The sequence below is a fragment of the Eubalaena glacialis genome, chromosome 3 (assembly GCF_028564815.1).
Source record: "Eubalaena glacialis isolate mEubGla1 chromosome 3, mEubGla1.1.hap2.+ XY, whole genome shotgun sequence".
Lineage (NCBI taxonomy): Eukaryota > Metazoa > Chordata > Mammalia > Artiodactyla > Balaenidae > Eubalaena > Eubalaena glacialis.
Window position 1 is genome coordinate 48022553 of NC_083718.1, and position 27498 is coordinate 48050050.

Below are 27498 nucleotides of genomic sequence, written 5' to 3' on the forward strand. Positions count from 1 at the left end.
AAAGAAGGAAATGATAGCAAAGATCAATAAAACTAAAGCTCGTTCTTTGAGAAGATAAACAAAATTGATAAACCATTAGCCAGACTCACCAAGAGGAAAAGGGAGAAGACTGAAATCAGCAGAATTAGAAATGAGAAAGAAGAAGTAACAACTGACACTGCAGAAATACAAAGGATCATGAGAGATTACTACAGCAACTATATGCCAATAAAATGGACAACCTGGAAGAAATGGACAAATTCTTAGAAAAGCACAACCTTCCAAGACTGAACCAGGAAGAAATAGAAAATATAAACAGACCAATCACAGCACAGAAATTGAGAGTGTGATTAACAATCTTCCAACAAACAAAAGTCCAGGACCAGATGGCTTCACAAGCAAATTCTGTCAAACATTTAGAGAAGAGCTAACACCCATCCTTCTCAAACTCTTCCAAAATATAGGAGAGGGAGGAACACTCCTAACCTCATTCTACAAGGCCACCATCACCCTGATACCAAAACCAAAGGTGTCACAAAAAAAGAAAACTACAGGCCAATATCACTGATGAAGATAGATGCAAAAATCCTCAACAAAATACTAGCAAACAGAATCCAACAGCACATTAAAAGGATCATATACCATGATCAAGTGGGGATTATCCCAAGAATGCAAGGATTCTTCAATATACTCATATCAATGTGATACACCATATTAACAAACTAAAGGATAAAAACCATATGATCATCTCAATAGGTGCAGAAAAAGCTTTCGACAAAATTCAACACCCATTTATGATAAAAACTCTCCAGAAAGTAGGCATAGAGGGAACTTACCTCAAAATAATAAAGGCCATATATGACAAACCCACAGCCAACATCGTTCTCGATGGTGAAAAACTGAAACCATTTCCTCTTAAATCAGGAACAAGACAAGAATGTCCACTCTCACCACTATTATTCGACATAGTTTTGGAAGTTTTAGCCACAGCAATCAGAGAAGAAAAAGAAATAAATGAATCCAAATCGGGAAAGAAGACGTAAAGCTGTCACTGTTTGCAGATGACATGATACTATACATAGAGAATCCTGAAGATGCTACCAGAAAACTACTAGAGCTAATCAATGAATTTGGTAAAGTAGCAGGATACAAAATTAATGAACAGAAATCTCTTGCATTCCTGAACACTAATGATGAAAAATCTGAAAGAGAAATTAAGAAAACACTCCCATTTACCATTGCAACAAAAAGAATAAAATACCTAGGTATAAACCTACCTAAGGAGCCAAAAGACCTGTATGCAGAAAACCATAAGACAGTGATGAAAGAAATTAAAGATGATACAAACAGATGGAGAGATATAACATGTTCTTGGATGGGAAGAATCAGCATTGTGAAAATGACTATACTACCCAAAGCAATCTACAGATTCAGTGCAATCCCTATCAAACTACCAATGGCATTTTTCATAGAATGAGAACAAAAAATTTCACAATTTGTATGGAAACACAAAAGACCCTAAATAGCCAAAGCAATCTTGAGAAAGAAAAATGGAGCTAGAGCAATCAGACTCCCTGACTTCAGACTATACTAAGCTACAGTAATCCAGACAATAAGGTACTGGCACAAAAACAGAAATATAGATCAATGGAACAGGATAGAAAGCCCAGAGATAAACCCACGCACCTATAGTCAATTAATGTATGACAAAGGAGAAAAGACAGCCTCTTCAATAAGTAGTGCTGGGAAAACTGCACAGCTACATGTAAAAGAATGAAATTAGAACACTCCCTAACACCATACAAAAAAATAAACTAAAAATGGATTAAAGACCTAAATGTAAGACCAGACACTATAAAACTCTCAGAGGAAAACATAGGAAAAACACACTTTGACATCAACCACAGCAAGACCTTTCTTGACCCACCTCCTAAAGTAACTGAAATAAAAGCAAAAATAAACAAATGGGACCTAATGAGTGTTAAAAGCTTTTGCACAGCAAAGGAAACTATAAACAAGATGAAAAGACAACCCTCAGAATGGGAGAAAACATTTGCAAATGAGTCAACGGACAAAGGATTAATCTTCAAAATATATAAACAGCTCATGCAGCTCCATATTAAAAAAACAAACAACCCAATCCAAAAATGGGCAGAAGACCTAAATAGACATTTCTCCAAAGGAGACATACAGATGGCCAAGAGGCACATGAAAAGCTGCTCAACATCACTAATTATTAGAGAAATGCAAATCAAAACTACAATGAGGGATCACCTCACACTGGTTAGAATGGGCATCATCAGAAAATCTACAAACAACAAATGTTGGACAGGTTGTGGAGAAAAGGAAACCCTCTTACACTGTTAGTGGGAATGTAAATTGATATAGCTACTATGGAGAACAGTATGGACTTTCCTTAAAAAACTGAAAATGGAATTACCATCTGACCCAGCAATCCCACTACTGGGCATATACCCAGAGAAAACTATAATTCAAAAAAAAGTCATGCAGCACAATGTTCATTGCAGCACTATTTACAATAGCCAGGTCATGGAAGCAACCTAAATGCCCATCGACAGACAAATGGATAAAGAAGATGTGGTACATATATACAATGGAATATTACTCGGCCATAAAAAGGAACGAAATTGGGTCATTTGTAGAGATGTGGATGGACCCAGAGAGTGTCATACAGAGTAAAGTAAGTCAGATAGGGAAAAACAAATATCATATATTAATGCATGTATGTGGAATCTAGAAAAAAGTTACAGATGAACCGGATTGCAAGGCAGAAATAGAGACACAGATGTAGGGAACAAACTTATGGACACCAAGGAGGGAAAGCAGAGGTGGGTGGTGGTGGGATAAATTGGGCAATTGGGTTTGACATATATACACTAATATGTATAAAATAGATAACTAATAAGAACCTGCTGTATAAAAAATAAAGAAATAAAATAAAACTCAAAAAAAAAAAAAAAGAGCATGGGTAGGGACTTCCCTGGTAGCACAGTGGTTAAGAATCTGCCTGCCAATGCAGGGGACACAGGTTTGAGCCCTGGTCCAGGAAGATCCCACATGCCGCAGAGCAACTAAGCCCGTGAGCCACAACTACTAAGCCTGTGCTCTGGAACCCATGAGCCACAACTACTGAGCCTGAGTGCCACAACTACTGAAGCCCGCACACCTAGAACCCATGCTCCGCGACAAGAGAAGCCACTGCAACGAGAAGCCTGTGCACCGCAATGAAGTGTAGCCCCCGTTCACCACACCTAGATAAAGCTCACGTGCAGCGACTAAGACCCAACACAGCCAAAATTAATTAATTAATTAATTAATTTTAAAAAAAGAGCACTGGTAGAGGTAACTAATAGTAAAGACAGTAAAACTATATATATTGCATATAACATTTTTTTCTCCTCTCTGAATTAAAATAGCATAAAGCAATTATAAATATGTACTGATAGGCACACGATGAGTAAAGGTGTAACTTGCATGACCATAATAGCACAAAGGAGGGGAAGGGAAGGGACCTATATAGTAGCAAAGTTTTTTATACTATTGAAATTAAATTAGTATTAATCCAAATTATAACATTATTAATTAAGGTGCTAATTGTAATACTCAGGGCAACCACTAAAAATGAACTCAAAAATATAGTAAAAAAAGAAAATATCTATTTAACACAAAAAAGGTAGTAATGGAGGAACATAAAAACAAAAATGACATAATACATATAAAAACACATATAAATGGTAGACATAAATCCTGTCATCTCAGTAATTACGTTAAATGTAAATGTATTAAACACTCAAAGCAAAAGGCAGAAGAGACTAGCAGAATGGATTTAAGAAGCAACACGACAATAAAAACACGACCTGACTATATGTTGTCTACAAGTGACAGACTTTAAATTCAAAGACACAAATAGGTTGAAAGTAAAAGGATGGAAAAGATATACCATGCAAACAGTAACCAAGTAAGAATGGAGACTCTATACCAATATCAAACAAAGTAGATTTTGAAAGAAAAACTGTCACTAGCAACAAAGTAGGACATTTTAAAATGATACAAAGTATCAATTTATCAAAAAACATATGAGAAAACAACAGAGTCTCATATATTCACAAAACAACAGAATCTCAAGATACATGGAACTAAACCATGCAGAATCAAAGGGAGAAAGACAATTCAACAATAAAGGCTGGAGATATCAATATTCCACTTGCAATAATGAATAGAACAATTAGACAAAAATCAACAAGAAAATACAAAATAGTATGAAGTTTCCTCAGAAAATTAAAAATAGAACTACCATATGATCCAGCAATCCCATTTCTGGTTGTATATCTGAAGGAAGTAAAATCAGTATCTCAAAGACATATCTGCACTCCTATGTTCATTGTAGCATTATTCACAATAGTTAAGACATGGAAACAACCTAGGTGTCCGTAGACAGATGAAAGGATAATGAGGATGTTATCTTTCTTTCTCTCTCTCTCTCCCCCTCTCCCCCTCTCTCATGTGTGTGTGTGTGTGTGTGTGTGTGTGTGTGTGTGTGTATTATATGTATTATCATACAACATATACATATGATGTATGTTGTATATATACATATATATGGTGTGTGTATACACACACACACACACATAATGGAATATTTTTCAGCCATGAGAAAGCAGGAAATTCTGCCGCTTAAAGCAACCTGAGAGAACCTATAAGACATTATGCTAAGTGAAATAAGCCAGACAGAGAAAGACAAATACTATATGATCTCTTATATGTGGAATTTAAAAAGAGTTGAACTCATAGAAACTGGTGGAATGATGATTACCAGGGGCTGGGGGGTGGGGGAAATGGGGAGTTGCTGGTCAAAGGATACAAGCCTTCATTTATAAGATGAATAAGTTCTGGGAAGCTAATGTACAGCATGGTGACTATTCTATTACTAATACTGTATTGCTAAGAGAGTAGATATTAAGTGTTCTCACTACACACTCACAAAAATGGTAACTATGTGAAGTGATGGATGTGTTAATTAACCTGATTGTAGTAATCATTCCACAAAGTATACATGTATCAAATCATCACATTGTACACTTTAAACATATACAATTTTGTTTATCAATTACATCTCAATAAAGCTGGGAGACAGAAAGGAATAAAAAATACAGAGTGGTACTGGCATAAGGATACACACTTAGGCAATGGAATAGAATTGAGATTAGAGAAACACACCCTTATATCTACAGTCAAATGATTTTCAAAATGACTGCCAAGCCATTCAATGGGGAAAGATTAGTCTTTTCAATAAATGATGCTGGTTCATTTTTAGGTTAAAAAGTAAATACAAATATAAATGCTATTATTCCCTTCTAGCATTAAAGAGATGGTCTTGGAAATCTGAATTTAGGTGAACGCTGTTCTAGAAGAAGAATTAGTAAGGTAATAATATCTTATGTTAACAGTAAGAAGATGTCTGCATACTCCAAGCAGAAGATTGAATTCCATTCAACTTAACTGGTTTTTTCCTTTCTTCTCAAAGTTCTAGGCGTATATCATGCCAAAACCAAAATACCTTCTTCTGGACGTATTGTGGGTCTAAATTTTGCCCATTATTTTAATCATTCAGAGGCATAAATTCATTTTTTCAAACTCTGGTTAAATTTGAATTAATACATAACTGATCTAAAAGTGATTTGGGTGAGATAATACACCTTAACCACCAAAATTATAATATAGTAAATAATAAATTCATCTATACCGAGAAAATAGTATAGTAGAGCCCAGAACTGAAGTTATCCTTTAAAAAAGAAAAAAAAATTCCCTATAATATTCTCAAGTCTCCTTTAAGCCACAAGTGAGCTATTAAGCAAAACACAGAAATGCTATAGAAACCTTTTTTTAAGTGGGTGTTAGCAGATGTTAGCCAAGCAAATACTTTAAAATAATAAAATTAAATTAAGGGTGCTCTATTAATGTTTTAACCAGACAGCTAATACAGACTCAAGATGGTTCCTGGCCAACAGTAAAGACAGCAGGACTTTAGACATATTTGTTAAGATGTTGGTACAGTGAGAAGTGCCAGAAGCCAAATATGTGTTTGGCTGAAACAGTCATTAAGCTACTACTTACAGATGATGACTAGGAACCAGACACCAGGCTAAATTTTTCATGTCTAGTCTTGCATTTATTCCTCAGAACAACTTCCCTGATTATGGTATTATCTTCATCCTTCCCATTTTACAGATGAGAAAACGGGGCTTTTAAAAAGTTAACATCTGGGCTTCCCTGGTGGCGCAGTGGTTGAGAATCTGCCTGCCAATGCAGGGGAAACGGGTTCGAGCCCTGGTCTGGGAAGATCCCACATGCCACGAAGCAACTGGGCCCGTGAGCCACAACTACTGAGCCTGCGCGTCTGGAGCCTGTGCTCCGCAACAAGAGAGGCCACGATAGTGAGAGGCCCGCGCACCGCGATGAAGAGTGGCCCCCACTTGCCGCAACTAGAGAAAGCCCTTGCACAGAAACGAAGACCCAACACAGCCATAAATAAAATAAATAAATAAATAAAAAACAACAACAAAAAAAACCTTTGTGTTGCTGGTAATATTTAAAAAAAAAAAAAAAAAAGTTAACACCTAAGCCCACTGTCCTCCAGATATTACTTGAGAGTATAGGAGCCTAAATTCAAAGCTTTTAACCACAACATTCTACTTCTGGGCGCTTCACTTTGTTGATTTTAGCTAGGAAATAATTAAGTGCAGATGAAATGAATGCTTGAGCCATTAGACCCCAAATAATCATTTGTTTGTGGAAACATCTGTCTCACTTGGCAAATATCTGAGGTTTAAATATAATTTCATAGTTTGGTCTAGAGAATTAGAACTTCCAGAATTATGAAACTTTGATCATCAAAAGGACCACCTACTGAGAGCCTCAGCCTTTTATGATTGACAGAACTGCCCCTGGAAAACCCAGGGGATCATGAGAATATTCCTCTTCTCATGATCATGACTTCATCTTCTAGCCCAGGAGACCATGCACCCTTACTCCACCTTTTGGAAACACTTTTTTCCATGCTTGAGAAGAATGGAAGCTTCTACAATCTTTTTTATAGGAAAGCAAAATACTAAACAATCTGAAAGCTGAGTTTCTTTGATTAAATAAATTGATAAATGAACTAAATTAAATAATAGTTGCTTCCTTATAGATTTTTCAATGTCCCTCAATATATAGCACCAGAATTAGATATAACACTTTGGAAGCATTCAGAGAGCAAGAATATAAGAGGGTTACTATAAGCTTCTATTACTGACTTCTAAGATTGATTAGCTTTATTATGAAATTGAATTATTAAATCTACAGTAACTGGAGAGAGCCATTAATACCTCAAGTATTTCAATGTGTGGTATCTTTAAGCCATTCTATCTCTATTCTTATGCAATTTTTGACATCAGGTTAACTTGTCATTTTAACCTCTGAGGTCTTTTTGAAATCTATCAACCCTTAGAAATTCCTACACCTTTTTTAACATCTCCAGTTCTCACCGAAATTATTAATACAAGTATTGAAGAGGACAGAATCAAGTTTGGAGCCATTTTCATCCAATGTGACACTGCCATCATGAGTGCCAAGATGATACACCAACTTTCTGTTCAGATTCCTGTCACATGCTCTTAGCCAACTACTTCCTCCAAGTTGACCATTATCAGTATTAGATTAGAAATTCACTTCATCATTTATTCTTCCTTCAGGTTGATGAAATGGTGTCCAGACAAGTCAAGATTGTATTAGATGAAACATTTTCATCTACTAATATATCTTACCTCTATCCTATTGCTGATTCGTATGAAGAAGATTGTTTTATATTCTTCACCTAATTTGGTAGTTTTTTTGGGGGGGGGTATAGTTGCTTTACAATGTTGTGTTAGTTTCTGTTGTACAGCAAAGCAAATCAGTTATATGTATACATATATCCCCTCTTTTCTGGACCCATAAATAAGACGAAAAGACAACCCTCAGAATGGGAGAAAATATTTGCAAATGAAGCAACTGACAAGGGATTAATCTCCAAAATGTACAAACAGCTCATGGAACTCAATATCAAAAAAACAAACAACCCAATCAAAAAATGGGTGGAAGACCTAAATAGACATTTCTCCAAGAAAGACATACAGATGGCCAAGAGGCACACGAAAAGATGCTCAACATCACTATTAGAGAAATGCAAATCAAAACTACAATGAGGTATCACCTCACACCGGTCAGAATGGCCATCATCAAAAAATCTACAAACAATAAATGCTGGAGAGGGTGTGGAGAAAAGGGAACCTTCCTACACTGTTGGTGGGAATGTAAATTGATGCAGCCACTATGGAGAAGAGTATGGAGGTTCCTCAAAAAACTAAAAATAGAACTACCATATGACCCAGCAATCCCACTACTGGTCATATACCCTCAGAAAACCATAATTTGGTAGTTTTTAATAAATCCTTACAATGACTAACCTTCTATTTCTCTTTCTTTTCACATTGACTCAGACATCTTCTAGCCTGCATCCCCTGTCTCTGATGATTTTCCATGTCAGTATGTACACTAATTGCATCTCCTGCTAACATACATTGTGTTACCATATTCAGACAGTACATTTATAGACTTGTGTTTTCTTAGGTAGTGAATCTGTTTATTCTTTTCTGTTGTTGCTAGGTAGTTGATGGGATACTTGATTTCTTTTATGGATTCTAGTTTTCAGTCATTCTTGACTACACTGGCAAGTCTCCAGGCCAGTCTTTACAGTCTGAGCCAACGTACCTCCAAGTAATGGCACAGACTACTTGCATCAGAGATGCTGTTTCAGGAGATGTGGGAATGGGCCCAGGAAGCTGTACTTTTAACAAGCAATACCTATGATTTTTATGAACACAAGTTTGAGAGCCTCAAACACTGAAGTTTGGTTCTTCCCAGTTCTGGAGACATATATTCTGTTCTTCATTACAGAGTCTTCATTTAAGTAATTTAAACCAGTCTAGAGAACAAAACCAAATCTTTCCTTTTGATAACTCCTGAAAGAGTAAAAGTGGGAAATATTTTACGTCGAATACCTCTAAACCTCAAAAGCACTCTGCAAGTCAGATACTCAGAGAGGTTAAATCGTTTGCTCAAGGTCACACAGATCACGTTTGGCATAGAATTTAAACTAAAGTCGGCATGACTCCAGTGCCTGAGATGACTACAACACATCATGCTGCTATCCCACTCAACTATTTCCTTTAGCCAACAATGGAGATCAGATAAGGATTGAAACTGTTGGAAGCGAGGGAACAAATAGCCTGTATAAGGAGGAGAGAAGGAGACTCAGAGCAGAAAAATGGGGAAGGAGAGCGAGCCCACCCTGAGCACACTCTTAGATGGAAGTGGAGGTCTGAGTATATGCTGGAGACAGCTGCCAAAGAACACTAGAAAGACATACAATGCCCTACGAGGAACAAGGTAAATTCAAGGCAACTTAAGGGAGAGCAAGGTCAGCCTGTCCCCCAACCCTCAATTATAGTGAGACCATTCCAAGATGGTTCCACTCAGATATTGGTCTTTAGGTTAATTATTCAATGAAAAAATAAAGGTCCTCTTAAGGAACATGGTTTGTGTGTATGACATCCGTAAGTTAGGTGTTCATATTGGAAGAACTGGGGAAAGAATAAGCTGGTTTATTGGAAACGTTTAGAGAACTGATGATTTAAATCTTTTAACTGGGTGATTTAAATAAAAGAAAATATGTAAAGAAACAGATTAGAATTCAACGTTCAAATTAAATTTTTTCATTCACTTACTATTTACTCTTTCATTTGTTAAATATTTATTGACTGCCTGCTATATACCTGGAATTAAACTAAGTGCTGGAGTGTTCTTCTAGGTTAAGATTGCTCAGAAAATGTAGAGTAAATATATGAATGCATGGATGGATGGAATGAATGAATGAATAAAAGTTTAACAAGCAATCACGTGAATTAGAGAAAATGAACAACACATACAATGAGAGCTTGGCTAGCTCTCTGCAAATATCCTTGGCTGAGTTAGGAAAGCTCAAGCCTACAATTCTTGGCCCTTTCTGATGAGCCTCTAGAGATGTGAAGTCTTACACTCAAGGTCAGGTAATCTTTCAAGTTTACTGTGAAGCTACAGTATTCATGAAGTGTTCCACAGCCAACCAGACTTTTTATTAAAGCACATGAGAGAAGATCCTGAGTCAAGAATAGCTTCTGCTCACAAAATCCATCTTACAGGCAGGCAGGATAATCACAGACAATGCTAAGGAAAAACCCTGCAACTTCTGGGTTTTTTTTTTTTTTTTTTTTTCAATAAAAGTTATCTGTACAAAGTTATCAGTTGACAGAATTCAACTAATTAAAACACAGGGTAGTGCATTCATTTATTTATGAGCTCCAGCACTTCCTATTTGACAACCTGAAAACTGAAGATCTTAATATGAGCAATTATAATGAAAATAATGTAAAAAAAACTATATACTTTTTTTATACAGATTACAATAAACACTTGCTTATTTTATACTACAATTCAATAAAAATGGGCCCGCTATGTTTTAAAAAAGCCACAGAAATACTCTTGTTAAGACGTGAAGATGCCATTACCATGCACATGCAGTTGAATGTGCTGTTGTGTTTCTCCAGCCGCATTGGTAGCCACACATGTGTATCTGCCAGCATCTTCCATGAGGGCTCTGGCAATTTGCAGAACTCGACCAGAAGACTGTATCTAATTGGGATCAGAAAGTATGGCAGCATTTTGTACTATATACTTGGACTTGAAAACATCTGCTGAATAGACAAACTCATTTAAATTTGTAATATCTAGTTATATTTTTATGCCAGTATCTTAATTATCTTTTGATAGATTAGAGCCAGATCACTTCATCATGCACAAGAAAATAGACTATTTTGATTGAAAAGCTTTTCTTAGTCATTGGAAAACGCAAAACAGTGTTACCTAAGGCAAGCCTGCTGGTACAGTCATAAAACTCCACTGAATAAAAGACTTTACCACTGCAACTATGAGGTATGTGATGAAAATTTAAGCTATTTGAAAAAAACATGGTTACATTTATGCAACACTTCATAAATAGTTTTAAAACAATCTTTTTTGATTAAATGGTCATGGGGGCCAGAAAAACAATAAAAATTATAAAATATGAGTAATGGAAATACAGATAAATTTCCTTGACTGGTTTTCCTTATTTCCCTCTTAAACACATTGCAGCTAGCCTCTACCATTTTGGAACTGGTGATTCAGTGGTTATTTTTTGAAAATGATTATTCAGAGGTTACCAGTTAACTTCTAATCACAGCATCCAGCAGCCTAGGCAGTGAGCTCATACTCTCCTTCACCATCTACAGCATTTGGCGTTGTTGACTTCCTGCTCCTTCAGTCACTCTGCCCTCTGGGAGCTGAAGGTACAGCATTCTCTCAGTTCTCATTCTCTGACTTTCTTAGTAGATTACTTTATGGAATCTGCTTCCCCTTCCTGTCCCATAAACAGGAAACTTAGCTTTCTGATAGTTTTCATCCAAACCCATGGCTGTGATGAAGAATCCCATGCAGACTCCTAAATTTACAGCATTGGCCTTAACTTTTCTCCTGAGCTTCCAGCTACCTGCTGGACAGGTTAGCACATGAAATTGAACAAACCAAAACAAAGCTGTTTTCCTGTATTTCTAAACCAAATTCTCATTGTGTGTTTCCAATCTTGCTTAATGGCACCAGTCATCTGGGTTTCAGAGCCCACTTTGACTCTCTTAGTAATTATACCACTCTGTGTTTCTCAGATCCTCTGTCTCCATTCTCACAGCCACTGTGGGATTATAATGGCTCCTTAATTTATATTCCAGTGTCTCCAACCTCCCGAACTGTTAATCTGCCTTGCATACTGTTGCCAGAATAATTTCTAAAATGCAAATTTAATCCTTTTACCAGTCCCCCTTCAAAGCTCATTCATGGCTCCCCACTTTGCCCAGAATGAAATCCGAACTCAGCAAAGCCTTCCAGGCTTACCGCATTCTGACCCCATATGATCTTCTCTCCATACACTCCCACATAAACTCCCACGTAACTTATTCTTCATGCATACTGTACTAAACACGTTAAGCAGCACATTCATATACTTATGTTCAGTTCTAGACTTTCACATACGGCCTTTAAGTGCAGTAATTTCTTAAGATTCTGAACTAGATCATTTTTTTCCTATTTCTTCGTACTCTTTATTCTGCCCTTGGATTAACTCATCTACGTCCATGTGTTTCAAATATGATCTGTGTGCCAATATCCCCAGCCAGAACTATCTTTTGAGCTCCAAAACCATATAGTCAATGGTCTACCTGGCAACTCCACTAGTTTATTTCAAGGTCAACTCAACACCCAGAAGTCTAAAACTCAAATCACAGTTATTCCCCCTCAAACTTATCTTCCTCCAAAGTCTCCTTTCTCACTGGATAGCATCACTATTTATGCACTTGTGTAGATTAGCTTCCTACTAATTTTTCTTGATATCCCCCACTCCCTCACCTTTCATCAACAATCTATAATCAAGCCCTAATGATTTAAGCAATAAATAACTCTCAAATATATCCATGTATCCTCATCTCTATGGCCAGCATGTGAGTCCAAATTTCTATCTTCTCTCTCCTAGACAAATGCAAATAAGTTCAATTGATTTCCACATATCCACTCTTGACTCCTTCAATTCATTCTCCAAACGGACCTAGGTAACTACTGAAAATATAAGCCTGATCATGTCACTCTTCTCTTAAAACTGTTCAAAAATTTCGCATTGTGAAATTCGCAAAGTGAAAATAAAATCATTAACATTACTTAAATGCCTCCTACCTGTTCTCTGGTCTCCTCTAATACCATTTCTCCCTTGCTCTTGGTTCCCTAATCCAATGGCTTGCTTTCACGTTCTCAAGAGGTGTCATGCTCCCCTTTACTTTAAGTTGTTTGCCCATGCACATCTTCTCTGAAAGATTCTACTCACCTCTCTTCTATTAATTTGCCCACTTAACTCCATATGTTCTTCAGATCTCTGCTTAAAGACTTTCTCCATAAATTACCCTCCCTCACGCTGTTGGAGGAGGTCACTGAGAGGATGTGACTGCAGGGATGACCCGTGAGCTGGACTCAGGCATTTGGAGGCTCCTCATCCTCTCCCCATTTTTGGAATGTGCATTCCATCTTCTTTCCCAGAGCTAGAAACTGCCCAAGGACGCAGCCTTGAGATAGTAGTGTGATGTTGAGACCATCTGGACAGGACATATGACTGAACCCAGTTAAGACCTCTATATAAACTTTTAAGATTTGGTGGGCACGTGAGGAGATCTACTCATCTTGCAGTCATCCAAGACAAGCCTGGTAAGTAAGTTCCCTTGCTTATTAAACCTGCCCCCTACCAATCTGGAGCGCTGTGTCTCTTTCTTAGATCTCTCTCTGCTCTCTCTGAATAGGGGGCCGATTTCAGATGACGCCTGGGAAGCTCCAGGGGTTGCAAACCAACACACGCTCAAAGGCTTTCCTCATTATCTGTTCTTATACCTCTCTATACTGTCTCCTAAAATTACTCATCACAGTTTGCAATTATACTTTTGTACAATTGTATGATAAATATCTGTCTCCCAGGTAAACAGTTGTGTACCTGTTCTGTGTTAGAAGGCTACATATTAGATCTTTTGTTAGCGCAAATGTGTGAGATTAGTTCCACCGAATTTGGAACAGGAATGATAAATGAACAGATATCCATCACTTCTGCCGGGAGAAGAACTTGGCACATCCCTTGTTACTGAAACCTACCTCAAGCAAAGCTCAAACCCACATTAGTCAATTAACTTGATCTTAGTAGCAAAATCTATTAATTATTTTAATTGTATCATGTAGATTACTGAGGTTTGCAATCTACCTATCTATTAATTCAACAAATATGTACTGAGATATAGTTATATGCCAGGTACTATACTCAATATGAAAGATACACAAGTGAACTTATTCATAGAGACTGAGTCTCTGCCATCATGATGTTTATAGACTAAACTATGTTTTTCAAGAAACCATTTCACTTAGGTTTATGTATCAATAGATATAACACTACCTTAATCCTGGTCAATGGTGAATATACTGAGGATACTCTGACTTACTTAGTACTGATGAACTATTCATCCATAAGATACCAGTTTTTAAATAATTAAAACAGGCATAAATTGAAATAATAAAAATATCAACCACTATGTTAAAATTAACATCATTGTTAAAGTTATTAGTCTTTAATTAATTCCATTTTTCAAATCAAAATATTAAGTTAAATTCTGAAAAACCCTAAGGAAATCACATATTGTTTTAGTACATTTCCTGCAAAATCTATCCAACAGGAAAATCTATAATTAAGAAAGGAGAATATGATAGCTCCATATATAGCTTTCTCATCTTGGGCAAAATAATATTCATACTTACTTTGAGGTTTCCTTGGGCAGTGTTGACAGGTTGGCCATCTTTTAACCATGTAATGGATGGCTTTGGAATGCCATTGGCTATGCACTGCAAGGTGATGGGCTTGTACCTTACTACAGCTCTCTCAGAAAGCCCTGAGGATTTGATTGTTGGAGGAACTAGATTTAAGAAAAAGAGAGGAGAAGAAAGGAAAGAAGGAAGAAAAAAGGAAGTGAGGGAGGGAACGAAAAGTATAATCAGTGGGATCAAACACTTAAAAGTCTGTATCCAAGAACTTGAAACTTCAAAATTTAGAAAAGGGCAGAGGCCTATTTTAACAAACAGAATAATTTCATTTCATGCATTTCACTTATAACTTTTAGCAATTTTAGAGATTACTGATCTCTTAACTATGGGTCTCTAATTCTCCAGAGAATAAGGGAAATGTATTTACAGCAACTGCAATCCACATGTATGTTTGGTTTACAACCTCTTGGTGTGTTTTCCCAATCTACTATGACCTGCCCTTTCTCTAGAACTGCCTCATTAAATCGGGGTGGGTTTCCAGTACCCATATTTATACCACATGACTCTGTCCCCAGCAAGGCTGATTAAATCCAGGAGAGTAACTTGATTTAAGCTGGGCCTGCCAGATTCCCTCCCTCAAGAATTGGAATTGAGACTGAGAAACAGGATTAGCTGTATGCCATCAAAATGCAGGAAAAAACCAGTCCGCCTGGGAAGAATGAAGTTGATGTTCATAGAAACCTCTGCTTGTGGCTTCCAAACACTCTCTAGTTTCTCATTGCAGTCCCTCCCTTCCCAAGGTCTGCTGGCAAGTGAGACACCTGATACCCTGGCAGAGGGTTGCTTCTGTCATTAGATGAATGGTCCTAACCCTATTGTGCCAGTTCCATGAGTGCACTTATGTGCCCTGGACCCTGCATAACACCCTCAGCCTCCATTTCTGGAAATGACTTTATTCACACTCCCTCCTGTTTTGGCTGAACCTTTGAACACTCGTATCCCCCCTTTATTTGAAATTTGCTGCCTGCCTCTTCTATCTTCTTTGATCTCATTCCTCAGACCCTCACATTCTATGCAGAATATACCTCCTACCATTTAAATTCTGTCTCAGTTCATTCACATGATACTTCTTGGTTAAATCTTCTGTGTTAGTAAAGTGCCTTAAAATTTTCCACTATCTGATTCAAATTTGCATCCAAATTCTCACTCAAATTAGCACTACTTCCCACAACTCAAGATTTATCCAGATTACTGAGCTAAGTTCTGAATTAGATACTGAAACAATGCATAAATGAATTTTCAGTGAAATGCTCCTGCCCCTTCTTCAGCATACCATGAACAGTCACTTCAAATTCCTTCTTGTGGTCTCCAGCAGTGTTTGTTGCTACACACCGATAAAGGCCTGTGTCTGACACTTGAGCCTGGGCAATAACCAGTTTGTATCCATTTAGCAAGATCTTGAATCCATCCCTTTCATCAATTAGCTGGCCATCCTTCAGCCACCTACAGAAATAAGGCAAAAAGAAGTCTGGAGACATATTTTAAATAACTATGTTCCTAACTATATCTTAAATAACTATGTTTCTAAAGCAATCTATCTATCTCGGAGCAACTACATTTATTCATATATTCGACTTATATACTTATATATATGTATGTATATGTGTATATATGTATATATGATACATTTATATATATGTATTCTCAATTATGTACTTCCCTAATTTCCCATCTGCTCACTCTAATAAAATAAACTGTAAATAGGGAAAAGAAAAAGGAAACCTAGTTTAATAAAGAAGCTGGTATATTATTGGAACCCAAGAACTATGTGTACAGTTCTTCATTCTTCTATTAATGCTGGGCTACAGAAAGAGGCAAATGCCCCTACATATCACTCACTTCAAATGTTTAAATAATATTAACCAACAAAACACACATAATCTTAAAACATCTGTAAAATAAAATCCTAAAATCATATAGCATTATAATTTTTAATTTATTATGAATTATCACTTTCCATTTAGTTTTATAATCATGTGTGAACATATTTTAGCCCAAACGTTAGTTGAGTATCTGTTCCTTTGCATACCCCATAGCACTTTGGAAATGAAAGATAAGTATTCAAGAAATACTTTGTGAATGAAGGAATGAGAAAAAAGTATTGGTAATCATATATTCATGTTAACTTCCTCTATTCCTTAATATGTCTGGCATACTGTTTTAAATTCCGTTGTTCATTTAACATTTCAGTGCTTCAAGAAGATCTGACAGATACTACTTAATAGTCTGTCTCTATGAACTGAAAATGTAATTTTTAAGAGCATATAATGAAGTCTTCTAATTGAGCAGATTTATGGGCCCTGTGAGTATCAAATAAAAGTTGCCTTGAATATAGAGTACGTCTTTTAAAAGAGGGATATAATTAGTATAATTTTATAAATCACTTTTGAATGACACAGAACCTCTTTCAAGATAGCTCTAAAACACTCAAATAAAGAAGTGGGAGATATTTAGAAGACATACCAAAACCCTTACATGATAGTTGGTGGAGGAGAGCCTGTCACTTGACAATCTAGCTCCAGTAAGTTATTAACCATCACAATGAAGTAAGACATTTCATCTCCTCCTTCTATAGCTGGTGGCACTAGAAAACAACAAGGATGTAACATACAAAGAAATGTTTACAAGAAAAAATATAGCATCACTTTAAGCAATACTAAGTTGCACTCAGAAGGCTGATAAGTATCATAGTCATTTGGTACAGGAAGGAGCCTTGAAATGTATTGTAAAATACCTTTTACAATACACATTTGCCACGATCAATAAATATACTTTTGACACACTGTGAATTTTTCTCAGTTAATCTAGCACTATGGGGCTGATGATGCCATCAAAACATACAGTTGATTCATATTTTATGTTGCTTATTTTCATAAGAATAAGATAAGGGAACCTCAAAAATTGGGCCTGCATTGAAAGCCTTCAATTTATAAAGAAATAGAGATGTAAGGTTACAAGATGACTTCCCAAGTCCCACAGACTAAGTTTCCTGTTGTTTAGCACAGTGCTCATGACAAGAGACCATGCTGTCACTCACTACAATCAGATATTGTCACAGATGTAAAAAGGCATCTACTTACTTACAAAGTGTATCTATCAGGGCAAGTGGAAGATTTATGTGTGTTTTTAGATCCTGAGACTCTGGTGATCAATTCACCACTCAGTAATGTGTAGTCCAGAGTTGAACAGATCACTAAACCTTCTCTAAGATTGTTTTATTATTCCATGAACACAAAAGCATTTAATAAACTAGTCAGGTTTTGCTATGAATATGAGAATACAGGTGGCAGCATCCTCATTTACCTAAGATGTCAACTTCGTATTTGATTTCCTTTTCTCCTGCCACACTGGTAGCCACACATATATACTGTCCCCTATCAACTTCTAGGGCACCCGTGATTTCTAGTTTCTTCCCACCAGCTTCTATGCGGATGTTGTCACTCGCTTTCACGGGTACACCGTCTTTCAACCAGGTGAGAACTGGAGGAGGGTTGCCAGCAGCTTTACATTCCAGTGTCAACGAATGAGCAATAACCACTTGCTTATTGAGAGGTGCAGCCAAGTCACCTTCAATCATTGGAGGAACTAGGTAGAAAAAAGTAATATTTCAGGCAATTCTTTAAAATCCTAATGAAATAAAGGGGATTCTTTTCATTTTTAACTCACGTAGTTTGAGTATAGAAACTACCTATATGTCCATCTCCCCCTAAGCTACTGAGGAAATAATTTCTTGGTTCAGCTTATCTGCAATTAGTCTAAATATCATAGGATACTCTAGACTGTGTCTGGCTTAAAAAGGACAAGTTGGAGAGAATGAGCTTAGTCCTAAGAACTACTTTACCTTCTCCGTAAAAATCAAATGGTCTAGATTCCCAAGTGCCACAGGCAGATGGTTGACTGAATGAATGGGCCCACTTCTTGCTAACCTTAGCTTTTTAAAATATTTTTCCAAATCATGAGACAAATTCTTCTAATTCCAATGTATGCATATCGAAGACAACCCAACCCAACAGGGATTTATTAGTGAACAAGTTGCATGTTGCCATATTAGAAAGCATAGGCAGAAAAGTACGTAACTAAAACATATATTTTTTTCCTTACCGTAGACATCCACATGGAATGATTTTTCAGCAGTCCCAGCAACATTGGTTACTTGACACTTATATGTTGCTGAATCAGAGACCTGTGCTCGAGGGATATGAAGAAATTGTCCTTTATCAATATAAAGTGCTTGTGAGCTGGATATGATTGGTTGGCCGTCTTTATACCAAGTAATAGCAGGCATTGGAAGTCCCCGTGTTTCACATTCCAGTTTAATTATGCTGTTGATCAGTGCTGATATCTCTGTGGTGACATTCCCTCCTTTAATACTAGGTGGAACTACAAAGGATTTCAGAACAGAAACAAGTCTTCTAAGTTTTAGCATCTGCATCAAAGTCTCAAATGCTATAGATATTTAAATAATGCATTAAAGTAAATATGAATTAAAGACAATTAGGAAGTCTGTGATTTACCTACTGATGATTAGTTGCCTGTTTTGTCAAAACAGTCTTCATCACTGTCCTTTTGGGTTTCAGATTTCAGTAAAAGCAGAAAGTCAGTTTTCATTTCAGGGGTTCATTTAAGCTCAATAGATCATATTACAGTAACTAAGAAAGTCGTGTTTAACAAACAAAGCAAAACAAAATAAATCCCACTTAAAGTAAATACAATAAGTTTGAAATGAGGCCAAGGGAGCAAAAATGTCAGAAGAGGTACAACTGCATGCCATTTCCCCAGGAAATACAAAAGGCCTAAGTGCTTTCAGATCCAGCTACTGGTAATAGCTGTGGAGTCTTAAACGTTTGCTTCTTCTTACTTTTTTTTTTTTTTTTTTTTTTGGAACCACCAGAGAGAGTTCATTCACTCAATTATACTCATCTAATTGGCTACATGTGTATCTTTCATAATTCAGTAACCACATGTCTGGCCTCTCACACCACATGAGGACTCCGCTGCTGGAAAAATACCACCACTGACTCAAGCCCTGCTACATACTCTGAACACGATCCTTCCAGGATTGTGCTATCACTGCAATGACTTAAAACAAATTAAATGGCATGTGCCTGAATTTGAGTGCCTTAATTTTTAAAAATAAACTTTTATTTTAGAAGAGAATGTTTTTCTTATGGTTGGACTAGGGTTATGGGTTTTGGAAGCACGATCACAGAGTGCCATTCTCATCAATCATATCAAGGGTACACACTATCAACACAGCTTATCACTGATGATGTTGACCTTGACCACCTGGTTGAGGTAGATTTTGCTAGGTTCCTCCACTGTAAAGTTACTCTCTTTTGCCCTTTTGAAAAGAATCACTCTTCCCAGCCCATATATATGAGGGGGAGAGCTATTCTACTTCCTTGAGAGGGGAATACCTACATAATTTATCTGGAATTCTTCTGTATGAGAGATTAGTCTATCTTTCCCAATTTATTTACTTATATCAATATGCACTCATGGAGATTCATTTTATACTTTGGGTATAATCCAATACTACGTTATTTATTTTATTGTTCAAATTGTTCCAGTATGGCCTTCGGGAGCTATTCCAACTGGCCCTACGTCCCTTTGATATACTCACATCATATTATTTTAGTATTTCCTTACTTTCTGGCCCTACTACATGCTCCAGGCGCATCTTTATACTCCCTGCCCCAGCCTTAGAATTAACTATTTCTCCTAGAAGCTCTGGTTCTATTTAGTGGAAAAGAATATTAGAAAACAGTATCTGGATCTGAGTGGAATTCCTTAATGTTTTCTGATAATTGTTCTTAGAACTAGTTCATAGTGACAAACATTAATATACATACTTTTTTCCTCACACATAAATGAAGGCAAGATCTACTATACAGGCATACTTCATTTTATTGTGCTTTGCCTTACTGTGCTTTGCACACATTGTATTTCTCACAAACTGAAGGTCTGTGGCAGGCCTGCACTGAGCAAGTCTATTGGCACTATTTTCCAACAGCATTGGCTCACTTCCTGTCTTTGTCACATTTTGGTATTTCTATCAATATTTCAAACTTTTTCATTATTATTATATTTGTTGTGGAGATCTATGATCAGAGATTTTATTTTATTTTATTTTTTTTAGTGATCATGATGGATTCTTTAATAAAAATATCATTATCTTTTTTTTTTAACATCTTTATTGGAGTATAATTGCTTTACAATAGTGTGTTAGTTTCCGCTTTATAACAAAGTAAATCAGCAATACATATACATATATCCCCATATCTCCTCCCTCTTGCGTCTCCCTCCCTCCCACCCTTCCTATCCCACCCCTCTAGGTGGTCACAAAGCACTGAGCTGATCTCCCTGTGCTATGTGCTGCTTCCCACTAGCTATCTATTTTACATTTGGTAGTGTATATATGTCCATGCCACTCTCTCACTTTGTCTCAGCTTACCCTTCCCCCCAACCCTGTGTCCTCAAGTCCATTCTCTGGTAGGTCTGCGTCTTTATTCCCATCTTGCCCCTAGGTTCTTCATCACCTTTTTTCTTTAGATTCCATATATATGTGTTAGCATACGGTATTTGTTTTTCTCTTTCTAACTTACTTCACTCTGTATGACAGACTCTAGGTCTATCCACCTCAGTACAAATAACTCAATTTCGTTTCTTTTTATGGCTGAGTAATATTCCATTGTATATATGTGCCACATCTTCTTTATCCATTCATCTGTTGATGGACACTTAGGTTGCTTCCATGTTCTGGCTATTGTAAATAGAGCTGCAATGAACATTGTGGTACATGACTCTTTTTGAATTATGGTTTTCTCAGGGTATATGCCCAGTAGTGGGATTGCTGGGTCGTATGGTAGTTCTATTTGTAGTTTTTTAAGGAACCCCCATACTGTTCTCCATAGTGGCTGTATCAATTTACATTCCCACCAACAGTGCAAGAGGGTTCCCTTTTCTCCACACCCTCTCCAGCACTTCTTGTTTGTAGATTTTTTGATGATGGCCATTCTGACTGGTGTGAGATGATATCTCATTGTAGTTTTGATCTGCATTTCTCTAATGATTAATGATGTTGAGCATTCTTTCATGTGTTTGTTGGCAATCTGTATATCTGATCAGAGATTTTAATGTTACTACTATGACTTGCTAAAGGCTCAGATGATGGTTAGTATTTTTTAGTGATAAGGTATTTTTAAATTAAGGTGTGTACTCTTTTTAGACACAATGCTTTTGTACATTTAATAGACTATAGTATAGTGTAAACATAACTTTTATTTGCACTGGGAACCCAAAAAAAATTTGTGTGACTTGCTTTATTGCAATATTTGCTTTATTGTGGTGGTCTGGAACAGAACCTGCAATATCTCAGAGGTATGCCTGTTCTGCGAGGTAAATTTGATGGTGGAATAATTTTTCTATAAGGTGGTTTACTATATAAATCAGGGCAGTCAATTATGGCCCACAGGCCAGGCATCAAGATGCTGAACCAAGCACAGTTTTTGCATTTTTAAACGACTGGAAAAAATCAAAATAATGATAATATTTTGTGACATGTAAAACTTATATGAAATTCAAACTTCAGCACCTATTAAGTTTTATTGGAATATGGTCATGCTCATTTGTTTATGTACTGTCTATGGCTACTTTCACTTCTACAATGGCAGAGTTAAATTGTTGTAATAAATACCAAATGTGGTGTTCTCATTGCTTCTCACTGTTGCTCAGCTCACCATAAATTTCAGTGACACAATTATAAGCCAACAGCATTTCAAGTGCCGTAAATATCACCATACCGTGATATTTTACTTTACTTTTATTACCAGTGCATACTCCCCAGGTCAAAACACACACACAAAAAGAAAAGTAAGCTTTTTACTTTTATTACCAGTGCATACTCCCCAGGTCAAAACACACACAAAAAAAGAAAAGTAAAATTATACTCCAAAACACACACAAAAAAAGTAAACACACACACAAAAAGAAAAGTAACGTAACATTTTTAAAGCACCGAACAGTGTAGATTATTTTGTTATTAAGTTCAATGGCAAAGCACTGAGTTTATTTTTTAATAACACTATAGCTGTTTTGAAAAAATACAGTGTACACTAACTCTATTAGCCTAAGCACTCATCACAATATATCCCATTCAAAGAAAAACAACCGATAAATTAATATAAAATGGAATGTCTCATTAGGCAGAATTTCTTCACAAAGATAAAAAGTCAAAATGAGGCTACCATCTAAGTTTCTGAGTGGCTCATTTGTTAGCCAAGGAAGGAGAGCCATTTACCAACAGTGATTTAATTAAATCAAGAATGATTGCATTAGCAAACAATTATGCCTAAACTAATCAATTTAAGATTATCAGCCTTTCCATAAGAAAAACTGCTTGAAGAGTTGAGAAAACTGACAATATCAATAGTCATTTTTTTTTTTTAAAGGCAACTTTTCTGAAAAGTATTCTTGGCTCTTGACAAATTGACAGATGTTACTGATAACTGCTTAGCTGTCTTTTATTTGAGGAGTCAATGCCACGTTGAAGAAACTGAAGAATTAGTCTCTAAGAATAGTCTGCATGGAACAACTACAGACAAAAATATTTTCAAAGAAGTTGAAAAAGCATTAATTTATTACAACCTGAAGTGGAATCTGCTAAGACGTGCTACAACTGATGGTGATAAAAATACGTGTGGGGCAGAAAAAGGTTTAGAGAAATTTACAAATTTTACATTTTAAATTTATTAAAATGTAAAATTCTAAAAGTCTATCATTATTCCTTGTACTATTCATCAGCACTTGTGTAAAATATTCATGTGTTATTGAAACAGAACTGTCTATGGGGTATTTTACTTGCTCTTATGGACTTAAATATCATCAGTTCCATGAATTTTTGTCAGAAATAGAAGGTGAATATAATGACTTGTTCTACCTTATAGCAGCTTAATGTCTTAATGGTGGTAAAGTTACATTTTAATTTTTGGAGCTTAGGACTGAGACTGAATTTGTTCTGAATGAGAATTGTCCTCAAACACTATTATTGAGTACTGAATGATTTTGGAATTTAGTTTTGCCATAAACTTGACAATGTTTCTTAATAAATTCAACCTAAACTTACCAGATAAAACCAGCACTTGAATGCAAAATCTATACTGTTAGTAGTCATTCTGTTGTTTGACTCACAAGTAATGTCAAGCTCCTCTACACATTTTCCATGCTGTCAAACAAAACTCAGATCTCGATTCCCCTACAACTTTGCAGTGAATATATTTTCCGAGCTCAACTTTCAGTTTCAACAATGTTTGTCAAACTTTGATGCAAATGCAAATGCAATTTCCACATTTTACATTCTTTTATCTCTGAAAATGAGGGCCTTCCATCTAACCTTCAATTGGAATTGATTAATTGGGAGTAGAATGGCAGGCCAAAAGTCAAATATCAAGAGAATATAACAGAATTCTGCAAATGCCTTTCAAGTAATGAATATGAACAATTAAAATCCTGTGTTTGTGAAATGATATTAGTATTTGACAGTATCTACGGTATCTGCATGAAAAGACATTTTCAAAAATGAAATACATAAAATCTCATTACAGATCAGTATTAACAGATGAACATATGCATTTAATTTTGGTGACAGGAATCATTAACTTTGAACTCTAATTAAGTAAAATGTTATCCCTCCAAAAGAAATCCATTCTCATTAGTAGACCTGTATTACAACAAATTTTACAATTTTAAAATTACCAGAAAAATAGAATATCATGAATAAACGACTGGTAGACATTTCTTTCTATTTTGTTATGTAAGTACCTACATAATGTCCTTGATTTTGCCTCACAGTATGCAAAGCCTAAAATATTTACCAACTTGCCCTTTATAAAAAAGGTTTGTCAAGTCCTGCTATAGATAATTAATATCAATTCAAGCCACCATTTTGAAATTTTAAGAAAGAACATTTTACTCAGACTTTAAATTTTAATTTTGATTTGAGCCTATTGATGTAATCTGGAAACATATATCAAATTTTTGGCTGAAATTGTCTAAATAAACTGGCTAGCCTAATTAGTTGGATGATACATTAATGAAGTCAAGAACAGATGGGAACTCTACCTAATGCACTGTGGTAACCTAAATGGGAGGGAAGTCCAGAAGGGAGGGGATATCTGTATATGTATAGCTGATTCAAATGCACTGCATTTGTGCAGTGGAGGCTAACACAACATTGTAAAGCAACCATACTCCAATAAAAACTAGTAAAAATAAACAAATTAAATTAAATTAAAAAAATGAAGTCAAGAACATAGGTTCAAACAGCCCCTTACCCTCCATGAATGCTTTACAAAGGAATATCACTTGTACTGAAAAGAGTTCATTTTAAAAGTCTGTATTTATGAAACTGCGAAAAAAATTACTCAAAGAACATTTCCAGCTGAAAGTAGAACAACAAACCATCTACTGTTTAAATCTGCCAGATAAATATTTCTTCCTGTTTCAATTTAATTCACATATACTTTTCTGAGACCTGTACTTCTGTTTGAGGAAGAGTGTTACAGGTAAATGTTATGAACCCACTGCACATTAAAATTTACCATGTATATACACTCAAAGACTTTTACACCATTTGGGGAAACTCTCAGACCTCTGAAACTTATACACGGACCGCAGGTTAAAAATCTTTGCCTCAGAACTACTAGCTATGAATTTGCACAGTCTCCCCATAGGTTATTGAAAGCTCTTTTATTTCCTTTTTTCTCACATTCATTCCCCCCCCTCATTTCCCCTCCATCTCTTTTATTTTTCATCATATTTTGTCTCCATTTCTTCCCTAATTCAGGCAAAATGTGCATTTCTGCCTTTCAGATGCATCAGACCCACCTGCTTTTTCCTCACGTTAGTATGTAAATAAAGAAAATGAATGAATCAACTGCAGTATGAACCACATTCTCAACCTGAAATCTGTATAAATATTTCTCACAGTTAGCCCAAGTATGGCATCTGTTTCATTTATTCTTAGGAATAAAAGCATTTTCACAAGTGAAATAAAATAAGCTTAAGATTACCCACTCAGAGGTGCAGACAAGCTTGCTAGAGAGGAAATGGCATTATTTCCTGAATTACTGAATACTTAAAACTTCACAATGTTACAGTGCCTTTCATCTCAGACAATCTTAGAAGGTTTAATCATTACAAAGCCCTCTCTTCTCGGTGCCTTAGGGCATCATACCAAATGAACAAGAAAATCTGAAATGAAAGAACTCAACTCCTATGGAAATAGGAGTCTTATTGAATCACCAAAATGTATTTATCACATTCTTTGGCGACAATACAACAATGTAGAGAAAACCATTCAACAGCTTAGGGGAAGTATTGCACCTATTGTTTAAAAGGTTGGTTCTGGTAGGAGGCCAATGGTAGCAATAACACTTTTGTTTAACTTGGATGCCCGTACAGCTAATCTTTCAGTAACATTACTGTTTTTTGAAGGACATGTCTGTTCACGACTGATTTCTTCCACAGGCTTCTATTTATAGAGAGAAATGATTTAAAAGCCTGCATTAAATAAAATTTCTTTGATTCAAGAAAGCTATTTGAACTTTATATAAAGACAACTAACATTAAAAAAGGGAAATTTGCAATTCAGTGAAGTTATATAGAAATCAAGCCAGATTCTATATATATTTCAAGTTGCAAGACAATACAATCACTAAGTAGATAATAATAAATGAATAATATTCATTGAACTTTTACTGTAAGCTGGGCAATATAAAGTATCTAGCAATTGATCCTTACAATAATATTATTAAGTAAGTACTATTATTATCCCCATTTTACAGATGAGAAAACCGAAGCTCAGAGGGGTCAGGCAATTTGTCCAAAGTTGCAAAGTTAGTAAGTGGCAGAAGTTGGGTCTGAACCCAAGTCCACTTACCTCAGGAGTCCAAGTTCCCTTTTTTTTTTTATTTTATTTTTATTGGGGTGTAGTTGATTTACAATGTTGTGTTAGTTTCAGGTGTACAGCAAAGTGAATCTGTTATGCATACACATATATCCACACTTTTTGTTTTTGTTTTTTTTTTTAGATTCTTTTCCCATATAGGCCATTACAGAGTACTGAGTAGAGTTCCCTGTGCTATACAGTAGGTTCTTATTTGTTATCTATTTTATACATAGTACCATGTATGTGTCAGTCCCAGTCTCCCAATTCATCCCCCCGCCACCTCCCCACCTAACCTCTGGTAACCATAAGTTTGTTTTCTACATCCGTGACTCAAACCATCACCATCCAACAGAATTATAATTAAGACCACATATATAATTTAAAATTTTCTAGTAGCCACATTAAAAAGCAGGAAAATAATACATTTTACTTAGTCCAATATATCTAAAATATCATCATTTCAGATGTAATCAATGTGAAATTATTACTTAGGTATCTTACATTATATTTTCATATTAAGTCTTTCATATCTGGTGTGTATTTTATACTAACAACTTGTCTAAATTTGGACTAGCCACATTTCCAATGCTCCACAGTCACGTGTGGCTGGTGCCTACCATACTGAACAGTGTATCACTAGACAATTCATTCATTGAGCAAGTATTTCTTGAGAGCTACTGTGTATCAGACATTAAAGTAGAGAACATGCAAAACAAGGCCCTGCTTTTATGAAGTTTAGCTTCCTTTGAGAGAAATAGCAAATAAGTAAATAAACCCATAAGTAAGCAATTAAACTATCAGGCAGTGATCTGTGCTATAAAGAAAACTAGGACAATGTAATAGAGAGTGATGACGTGATTGGTTTGGTTTGGGAAGATCCTACAAGGAAGTGACATTCCTGAGGTATCTAAACTTTTCTTGAGTGTCAAACGCTATACAAAGCAGAAGACAGTGCAGGAAGTAGAGCCACAATAAGCATGACTGGCCTAATGGGCCCTATTCCT

At 36.0% G+C, this 27498-nt stretch overlaps 1 protein-coding gene across 5 annotated transcripts in view; it reads right to left on the minus strand.

Annotated features, from left to right (window-relative positions):
• HMCN1 (hemicentin 1) overlaps positions 1-27498 on the minus strand; it is a 508722-nt gene that overhangs the window by 195644 nt on the left and 285580 nt on the right. For all 5 annotated transcript variants that reach the window (XM_061187531.1, XM_061187534.1, XM_061187532.1 and 2 more), the window contains 6 exons: positions 18649-18927; positions 17851-18132; positions 17023-17131; positions 15821-15990; positions 14485-14639; positions 10626-10749 (listed from right to left, as the gene is read on the minus strand). In XM_061187531.1, the coding sequence (XP_061043514.1) occupies positions 10626-10749; positions 14485-14639; positions 15821-15990; positions 17023-17131; positions 17851-18132; positions 18649-18927 (1119 nt within the window). The remainder of the gene's footprint in view (positions 1-10625; positions 10750-14484; positions 14640-15820; positions 15991-17022; positions 17132-17850; positions 18133-18648; positions 18928-27498) is intronic.